Here is a 10,573-nt window from a genome sequence, read left to right as displayed (position 1 = left end):
CACACCACACAAATTCAGAAAAAAAAAAGTATAATAAAATAAAATAAAAACTGACCCAGGTAATGTGACGTGGTCATGTTCAACCCTGACCCAGGTCACGTGACGTGGGAGTATTCAACCCTGACCCCAGGTCATGTGACGTGTGTGTGTGTGTGTGTGTGTGTGTGTGTGTGAAGCTGCTCCTTACCTCCCGGGCCGCCAGCAGCTGCTGCACCACGGCGGAGCTCACGGTGTTGGGGATGGTCTGGATCTTATCCAGCAGCGCCTTCAGCAGGTCTCTCACCCCCTGGAGGGACGACAACTAGGTTGTTAAGTCTCACGTCAAACGTGACGTTTAGCAATTTCCGGGTCCAAACCAGAAATTCCCTGCACCAGAGTAACAGTGTACGACAGCGGTAGAATGACAGTTCAATCGTTTTTTAGACTCTGATCTATTAATTCAACAAGGGACACAGCACTTTCCCGTTTTTCCCATATTGTCAGGGTCTTTGAGCCTCGGATAAGCGCTATACAAATATAATTTATTATTATTATTACTGAGGCATTTCGAAAAGAGCGCCTCAGCCAACTTTGGACCCGGAAACACGTCACGACTTAACAACCGTACACACCAGCACATCAGGAAAACACCATCATCACCATCATCACAATCATCATCACCACCATCATCGATGCTCACAGAGTACAGACGTTCCACAGCTCTCTACTCCTCAACTCTACCTCCAAACTCATGAATAAAGTTGATTGAAATATCAAAATAACAGTAATAACTCTCTCTCTCTCTCCTTATAGTCCACCTCCCCCCATCCCCCACCCACACCGTCTCCCTCCCCCCCTCCCTCCCTCCAGGTGTGTCTGACCTTGTAGTCCACTCCTCCGATGATCTTGCGTATGAGTCTGAAGGTCAGGGCCCACAGCTGAGTCCTGTCCCACTCCAGACTGTCTGAGCCGATCAGGGCCTGGCACACCATCCTGACACAGGGTACATACAGGAATCTTGAGGTTAATTTCAATACCTTTTTAAGACTTTTTAAAGACCTTGTCAATATTTTCCAGACCTCACCACCACTTCGAGCTGTAACCGTTTACATCAGTGACACCTTTAACTTAACAGTTTTAGTTTGCAATAGACTAGACCACTATCATACAACAGCATTTCCGGTTCATCTTTGTTTTTTAATGAAACTAATAAATTCATGAACTTTAACTAAAAGTTTTTACGACTCAAACTCTTTGGACAGAGTCTAATTCAGAAAAATACCTACAAAATTCAAGACCTCATAAAATCATGATAAGACTTTTTAATACTTATTAAGGGTCTTGATTTTCCCCAAATTGACTTATCAACTTTTAATACTTTTCAAGACACCGCGGATACCCTGTGACGACAACAACAACAACAACAACAACAACAACAACAACAACAACAACAACAATCACTACATGACCTTCAATGCCCTGGGGGGTATTCCACAAATGTTGCTAAAGGAAAATCCAGGCTTATTTTTTTATCAATCTTGTGAGATTGGTCATGGTCATCAGAACAACACAACATCACAATACAACAACACCCCCCACCTCCACCAGCACCAGCACCACCACCACCACCCCCACCCTGAGGAGGTAGTGAGTGTGTGCCCTACCTGGGGAGGTAGTGAGTGTGTGTCCTACCTGGGGAGGTGGTGAGTGTGTGTCCCTGAGGAGGTAGTGAGTGTGTGTCCTACCTGAGGAGGTAGTGAGTGTGTGTCCTACCTGAGGAGGTAGTGAGTGTGTGTCCTACCTGGGGAGGTAGTGAGTGTGTGTCCTACCTGGGGAGGTAGTGAGTGTGTGTCCTACCTGGGGAGGTAGTGAGTGTGTGTCCTACCTGGGGAGGTAGTGAGTGTGTCCTACCTGGGGAGGTAGTGAGTGTGTGTCCTACCTGGGGAGGTAGTGAGAGTGTGTCCTACCTGGGGAGGTAGTGAGTGTGTGTCCTACCTGGGGAGGTAGTGAGTGTGTGTCCTACCTGGGGAGGTAGTGAGTGTGTGTCCTACCTGGGCGGCAGCAGGCTGGTCTCCACGGCCATGGCCAGACAGTCGTACAGGAAGGAGATGCGCTTGGGGCTGTGCTGCCCGTGGATGAACCTGACGATCCACTGGACACACTGGTCATGGGAGTCCTGAGGGACCACAACACTGGTTACCTAGGAGACCACTAATTACAACAACACTGCTGTCGACTACTGCCTGACCAGGTCTTCTACTCTTAGTCTACTCTACTCTTGTACTAGGAGTCAACTATTGTTTAACTAGCAGTCGCCTACTGTTTAACTAGAAGATAACTACCTAATCTTGACTATTGGTGGAGGGGGGCGGGGGGATTCTGCCTCACCTGGGGGAGGGTACTCCAGTACTGACGGAAGGCACCCAGACAGCTGATGAGTTTAGTTCTCTCATCTTCAGGAGTGTCCATAAACATGCTGGGGAGACATAGGCATTAGAGACAACAACAACAACAACAACAACAACAACAACAACAACAACAACATCCCTTGGCGGGTTGACCCTGTTTCATCTTTGACAACAGGGCTACAGTGTAAAGCATGCTTTCACAAAAACAAAACAAATAGGCTAGCTTAGCAACAGAATGCAGAACGCTGTTGTTCTCACCCCGCAAAGGCCTCCTCGATAACTTCTGTTTTCTGAAAAATAAAATGCGCCATTGAATATGTTGACATATTATAAAGCATAGTTATGATAAAGCATCCACGTCCATCCAGAGAAGAAACTGTCAGTTCTGACAACATACAGTAGCCAAAGTTAGCTCTGGCTTGCTGCCACACTGGTGCATGAATGTATCGTGGCTAATGAACGAGACTGGCTACCACATTGATATATAAATTAATATAACTCTTGACATAAAACCATGGTTGCGAGTAAAGATGAAGTTGGCTTGGAACTACTAGCAGCCAGGCTAACGTTAGCTGTCTGCCTGCTGAACAAAAGACCGATGATTAAACGCTAAAGTTAGCTATTTCACAGAAGAGGCACATACCACTACATCCTCGAATATGCTCTGGAGCTGCGTTTCCATTGAAATCGACATGTTTCAACAGTCTAATGGGGAATTTACCACCAGCATGTCAAACATCACTCTGCTCCATTAACTGAGCAGATGCTAACGGCGGTTCCTGTGGACCGGAAGTTGGACCAGTCGTATAAACAAACCGATACGAAGCAAGCAGACATAGTACAAGGTTCCACACTGTACTCTGACGTTTGAATCCGATCTCTTTATTAAATATTTTTGGAACATTTATGGTGATATTATTGTAGCTCCTCGGGTGCAGCTGAAACGTTGTAAACTTCAATATCAACCTCACGTAGGCTATGCCCTTAAGACCAACACATCAACAGTTAGTTGAGATCTCCTTGTAATATGAAATATCTGACCACCAGGGCCAACCAAATTCCTAAATATTATTGACAGTATAGCCCCCATGAGAACCACCAGGGTTAAAGCCCGATCGGAACCATGGATGAATTCGGACATTCTAAATGCTATGAAAGTCAGAGACCTAAAATGCTCTGAAGTTCAAAAATGCAAATCAAAATTAGTGAAACACTTAAACGAAGATCACAAAACCCACTTTGAGAAAATTAAAAAACAATGCAACAAACTATGCAATCAGGTAATTACCATGACCAAATCTGAAGAAAGAATACCTCGATAACAAAATCGAAGAAAACTTAAACAAACCACGTGACCTTTGGAAGCTACTTAATAGCCAACTAGGTTGCAGTCAAAAACTCAAAACCAGGTCTACAAACATCAGCATAAAATCTGGAGATTCTCTCCTTACAGACAAGCTGGATGTGGCTAAGTGCTTAAACACTTTCTTTACAACAATAGCCACTAAATTAGTTAACAATCTACCACCCCACTCAGGGCGTTATGGTGTAGAGCACATCCGTGCGTTCTACAATAAACTGGGTGTACGCAAAGATGATTTTAAACTCTCCATGGTGTCAAACGATGAGGTGTTTAAAAAGCTGGGCGCTCTACACTCAGAAAAGGCCACGGGCCATGACAATATTCCAGCCAGATTTCTAAAAGACTCAGCTGCCTCCATTACCCCAATCATCACCCACATAATAAACCTCTCCATCAAACAGGGACACGTCCCCCTTGACTTTAAAATAGCAAGGGTAACCCCACTGTATAAAAAAGGAAGCAAATTAGACCCAGGCAACTACCGACCTGTTTCTATTCTTAATTCCATCTCGAAACTTATGGAAAAAATAGTTTATGAACAGGTTGATAGGTACCTTACCGAAAAAAATCTGATGTATGAATTTCAATCAGGATTCAGAACATCCCATTCCACTGACACATGCCTTCTCTATTTGAACGACCACATCAACCATGAGGTGGACTCGGGCAAGTACTGCGGCATGGTCATGCTGGACCTCCAGAAGGCCTTCGACACAGTAGATCACCACATATTGTTAGATAAACTGAAAGCAATTGGGTTCAATAGAACATCGGTGAGCTGGATGCAATCCTACTTAGAGGGGAGGGAACAGGTGGTTAGTGTGAACGGAACACTGTCCCCCCCCCCTCCCAGTGACCTGCGGCGTTCCACAAGGAAGCATATTGGGACCTTTACTGTTCCTAATATATGTGAATGACATGTCATCAGCATGTGATTGCAATTTGTTCCTGTTCGCGGATGACTCGGCTCTGCTGGTCTCTGACAGGGACATATTGCAGGTGGAAAAAGCGCTAAGCACTGAACTGAGTAGAATCTGCATCTGGCTAGCTGACAATAAACTATCAATACACCTAGGTAAAACTGAAACCATCCTATACGGATCCCCATCTAAACTCAGAAAGGCTGAACATTTTAAAATAAAAGTGGGTAACATTAATATCACAAGAAAAGAGGATATTACATACCTGGGCTCCATCTTAGAGGCAAATCTTTCCGGAGATAAAATGGCAGCAAAAGTAATCAAAAAAGTGAACCATAGAACTAGATTCTTGTACAGGATATCCTCACTTGTCAGTAAAAACACACTGAGGACCCTATCAGGAGCTCTCATTCAATGTCACTTCGACTATGCCGTAACATCATGGTACTATAGAACCACAAAGGCCCATAAAACAAGACTCCAGACAGCCCAAAATAAACTGGTTAGGCTTCTGCTAGGCCTCAACCCTAAGACACATCTAACCGCTGCTCATTTTTTGAGCCTTGATTGGCTACGAGTAGTTGACAGAGTGCAGCAGCTTGCACTGGGCCTGGTCTTCAAGATACGCTACACCACAAAGACACCCAAGTACCTGTCAACATACTTCCAAAAAGTGAACAACGTCCACACATACAACACCAGAGGAAGCTCCACGAACCACGTTCAACCGCGTTGCACCACAAACAAGGGGTTAAACTCTAGGGCTGGGTTCAAAAAATCGATTTCCCGATTCAGAATCGATCTTCATTAAAATGAGCGATTATCGATTCCTAAATCCCGAGATCGATCTTTTTTTTTTTTTTTTTGCTTGCAGCTTCAACCCGCAACGAGATCTCGTGCTACAAGAATTGATCATATCTCACGCAACGTGAGGTCTCAACACTAAAATCTAAAAACATGGCGATGGCAGGGACACTCAAGTCACCACCAGGCTTAAAGTCAGATGTCTGGGTGCATTTTGGATTTAAAAATGTGAGCTGGACAAAAGCAAAGTCATATGTAAATAAAAAGTACATTCATGTAACTGCTTTGGAGTCAATTCATTGATATGTTTAACAATGCTACATGTTATAGGGTTCCTTGAACCATTTATAGCATTAATTCTGAGAATCTCTTTCATATTCAAGCAAAAAATGTATATTTTAACTAGATCGAATCGGAATCGAATCGAATCGAATCGAATCGTGAATCGAATCGAATCGTGAGCTCACTGAGCTGGTGAATCGGAATCGAATCGTTTTGGGAAATCAGTGGCGATACCCAGCCCTATTAAACTCGTTTGCAAACTATGCAGTAAAAATGTGGAACGCCCTTCCTATAATCTTAAAGGAGTGCAAAACACTGCCCACCTTCAAAACCACTCTCAAAAAACATTTACAGTTTGCTGCCCACCGGGGCCGGGGTTCGTATCCCGGCTCGCCAGATCCAGATATGGCCGAGGCACACGGGAAGCGGCATATTGGGCGGCCGCTTCCGAGGGCGGTATAGGAGTATTTCTGGACAATGATCCGTCGCGCAACACCGCCCCCTTGGTGCCGGAATAACGGTGCTGGGCTCGAGGAGCCAGTCAGCTAGTCTGCCTGGCGGCCTCTTCTGGGACTGCCGGCCACGGGGTCGTGCGGCGGATCCTATGCAATAGGCAGGGGATAATTGGATGCTAGGTTGGGTTCAATTGGCTACCAAATTGGGTGAAAAAGGGATAAAATCTGAAAAAAATAAAATAAAATAAAACATTTACAGGAGGCTGCAATCCGTAACTGGACCCTCTAAATCAAAAATCAGATTAAAAGACCCGAACTACCCACTGTACATACTTTGTGTTTTGTCCCCCGCCCCCACCGGTGGTGTATGTCCCCACCTGTCCTACCCGCTGTACATACCTTATGTTTTGTTGTATTATTCTTCCCATGATGGATGTATGTTTATCTTGTAGATAGTAATAGTTATTTGTCTGTATTATCTTGTAGATGGTACTAGTTTTTTTGTCTGTCTTACATGTAACGATGAATTGAGAATCAAGGACCCCAATTGAAATAAGCCAGTGGCTTTCTTGGGTTTTTATCCTGTTAGGTGACCTTGTATGTAATATGTACTTTCATGTACCTACTTCTGCAAATTCTTCTAATAAAGTTTTCAATCAATCAATCAATCAACCTAAAATGCTCTGAAGTTCAAAAATGCAAATCAAAATTAGTGAAACACTTAAACGAAGATCTCAAAACACACTTTGAGAAAATTAAAAAACAATGCAACAAACTATGCAATCAGGTAATTACCATGACCAAATCTGCTAAGAAAAAATACCTCGATAACAAAATCGAAGAAAACTTAAACAAACCACGTGACCTTTGGAAGCTACTTAATAGCCAACTAGGTTGCAGTCAAAAACTCAAAACCAGGTCTACAAACATCAGCATAAAATCTGGAGATTCTCTCTTTACAGACAAGCTGGATGTGGCTAAGTGCTTAAACACTTTCTTTACAACCATAGCCACTAAATTAGTTAACAATCTACCACCCCACTCAGGGCGTTATGGTGTAGAGCACATCCGTGCGTTCTACAATAAACTGGGTGTACGCAAAGATGATTTTAAACTATCCATGGTGTCAAACGATGAGGTGTTTAAAAAACTGGGCGCTCTACACTCAGAAAAGGCCACGGGCCATGACAATATTCCAGCCAGATTTCTAAAAGACTCAGCTGCCTCCATTACCCCAATCATCACCCACATAATAAACCTCTCCATCAAACAGGGACACGTCCCCCTTGACTTTAAAATAGCAAGGGTAACCCCACTGTATAAAAAAGGAAGCAAATTAGACCCAGGCAACTACCGACCTGTTTCTATTCTTAATTCCATCTCGAAACTTATGGAAAAAATAGTTTATGAACAGGTTGATAGGTACCTTACCGAAAAAAATCTGATGTATGAATTTCAATCAGGATTCAGAACATCCCATTCCACTGACACATGCCTTCTCTATTTGAACGACCACATCAACCTTGAGGTGGACTCGGGCAAGTACTGCGGCATGGTCATGCTGGACCTCCAGAAGGCCTTCGACACAGTAAATCACCACATATTGTTAGATAAACTGAAAGCAATTGGGTTCGATAGAACATCGGTGAGCTGGATGCAATCCTACTTAGAGGGGAGGGAACAGGTGGTTAGTGTGAACGGAACACTGTCCCCCCCCCCCTCCCAGTGACCTGCGGCGTTCCACAAGGAAGCATATTGGGACCTTTACTGTTCCTAATATATGTGAATGACATGTCATCAGCATGTGATTGCAATTTGTTCCTGTTCGCGGATGACTCGGCTCTGCTGGTCTCTGACAGGGACATATTGCAGGTGGAAAAAGCGCTAAGCACTGAACTGAGTAGAATCTGCATCTGGCTAGCTGACAATAAACTATCAATACACCTAGGTAAAACTGAAACCATCCTATACGGATCCCCATCTAAACTCAGAAAGGCTGTAAATTACAATATAAAAGTGGGTAACATTACTATCACAAGAAAAGAGGATATTACATACCTGGGCTCCATCTTAGAGGCAAATCTTTCCGGAGATAAAATGGCAGCAAAAGTAATCAAAAAAGTTAACCATAGAACTAGATTCTTGTACAGGATATCCTCACTTGTCAGTAAAAACACACTGAGGACCCTATCAGGAGCTCTCATTCAATGTCACTTCGACTATGCCGTAACATCATGGTACTATAGAACCACAAAGGCCCTAAAAACAAGACTCCAGACAGCCCAAAATAAACTGGTTACGCTTCTGCTAGGCCTCAACCCTAGGACACATCTAACCGCTGCTCATTTTTTGAGCCTTGATTGGCTACGAGTAGTTGACAGAGTGCAGCAGCTTGCACTGGGCCTGGTCTTCAAGATACGCTACACCACAAAGACACCCAAGTACCTGTCAACATACTTCCAAAAAGTGAACAACGTCCACACATACAATACCAGAGGAAGCTCCACGAACCACGTTCAACCGCGTTGCACCACAAACAAGGGGTTAAACTCGTTTGCAAACTATGCAGTAAAAATTTGGAACGCCCTTCCTATAATCTTAAAGGAGTGCAAAACACTGCCCACCTTCAAAACCACTCTCAAAAAACATTTACAGGAGGCTGCAATCCGTAACTGGACCCTCTAAATCAAAAATCTAATTAAAAGACTACACCCCCACCTGGACTACCCTCTATATATTCTTGTTGTTTTGTTGTTATGTCTCCCACACACCCCCCCCCCCCCACCTGAAATACCCTCTGCACATACTAGTTGTTTTGTCCCACCCCCCTACCTGGTCTACACTCTGAGCAAACGCAATGTTATTATGTCGCCCCCCCCCCCTCCCCCCCGCCTAAATCTACTGGTGTTTTTGTACCCCCCCCCCCACCATGACCACACACTGTACATACTTGTTGTTTTGTCCCCCCGCCCGAACTACCCATTGTACATATGATATGTCTGTCCCCCTGCCCGAACTACCCACTGTACATACTTTGTGTTTTGTCCCCCGCCCCCACCTGTGGTGTATGTCCCCACCTGTCCTACCCGCTGTACATACCTTATGTTTTGTTGTATTGTTCTTCCCATGTTGGATGTATGTTTATCTTGTAGATAGTACTAGTTATTTGTCTGTATTATCTTGTAGATAGTACTAGTTTTTTGTCTGTCTTACATGTAACGATGAATTGAGTATCAAGGACCCCAATTGAAATAAGCCAGTGGCTTTCTTGGGTTTTTATCCTGTTAGTTGACCTTGTATGTAATATATACTTTCATGTACCTACTTCTGCAAATCTTCTAATAAAGTTTTCAATCAATCAAAACCACCACTTGTTGTAATTATGTTACGATGTTTCTGTCGAACTCCGCAGTGAAGGTATGTAAGCAACGCAGGGTGCGTTCGTAAATTCGCTCCGAGAACGCCGGAGCGCACACTGGGTTCAACGTCATAACGGGACCAGGTAATTTGATTGGACAAGAGGCAGCTCCACCAGGGCCAACCTAAAGCGCGGCATCAAAGCGGCCAAGGCAGAGCACAGAGAGAAGATTGAGGAATGCCTCCTGAGCAACGACTCCAGGCGGATGTGGCAGGGGGTTCAGCAGATGACAAACTTCAGAGCCAACAGGCTCACAGCCGCAGAGGATGACCCCCTGCTGGCGGGCTGAACACCTTCTACGCCCGGTTCGACGAGGGGGCGAACGGAGGTAACCGCAACACAAACACCACTCTCTCCAGCTCTCAGCAGCCTCACCCTCACAGAGCATGAGGTGAGACGCGTGCTGAAGGCGGTGGACCCCAGGAAAGCCTCGGGGCCGGATGGCGTCCTGGGACGGGTGCTGAGAGACTGCGCCGACCAGCTGGCCGGGGTGTTCACCAACATCTTTAACCAGTCCCTGTCCCAGGCCACCGTCCCACCCTGCCTGAAAACCTCAACTATCATCCCAGTCCCGAAGAAAAGCACGGTGAGCTGCCTAAACGACTACCGCCCGGTGGCACTCACACCAATCATCATGAAGTGCTTCGAGAAACTAGTCCGGGCCCACATACTCACACGCCTCCCGCCCAACCTGGATCCATACCAGTTCGCCTACAGAGCCCACAGGTCCACAGAGGACGCCATAGCGACGACTCTCCACGCCACTCTATCCCACCTGGAGAGGGGAAACAGCTACGCGAGACTGCTCTCCGTGGACTTCAGCTCCGCCTTCAACACCATCCTTCCAGACAGGCTAGTGACCAAACTACTAGACCTGGGTCTATCACACTCTATATGTGCGTGGATCAAGGACTTCCTGACCGCCCCCAGAGGGTGCGGGTGGG

At 45.2% G+C, this 10,573-nt stretch overlaps 1 protein-coding gene across 1 annotated transcript in view; it reads right to left on the bottom strand.

Annotated features, from left to right (window-relative positions):
* Positions 1-3,133, bottom strand: part of med23 (mediator complex subunit 23) — a 95,769-nt gene extending 92,636 nt beyond the window's left edge. Inside the window, exons 1-6 of the mRNA XM_080533244.1 lie at positions 3,031-3,133; positions 2,646-2,677; positions 2,368-2,455; positions 2,031-2,155; positions 861-972; positions 188-286 (exon numbers count right to left, since the gene is read on the bottom strand). Coding sequence (XP_080389370.1) covers positions 188-286; positions 861-972; positions 2,031-2,155; positions 2,368-2,455; positions 2,646-2,677; positions 3,031-3,081 — 507 coding nt within the window. The 5' untranslated portion in view covers positions 3,082-3,133. The remainder of the gene's footprint in view (positions 1-187; positions 287-860; positions 973-2,030; positions 2,156-2,367; positions 2,456-2,645; positions 2,678-3,030) is intronic.
* Between the last annotated feature and the right edge of the window lie 7,440 nt (positions 3,134-10,573).

The sequence above is a fragment of the Nansenia antarctica genome (assembly GCF_963989245.1).
Source record: "Nansenia antarctica genome assembly, chromosome: 6".
NCBI classification, from domain to species: domain Eukaryota; kingdom Metazoa; phylum Chordata; class Actinopteri; order Argentiniformes; family Microstomatidae; genus Nansenia; species Nansenia antarctica.
Note: the sequence above shows the minus strand (reverse complement) of the source record. Positions and strands in the feature narration are given on the sequence as shown.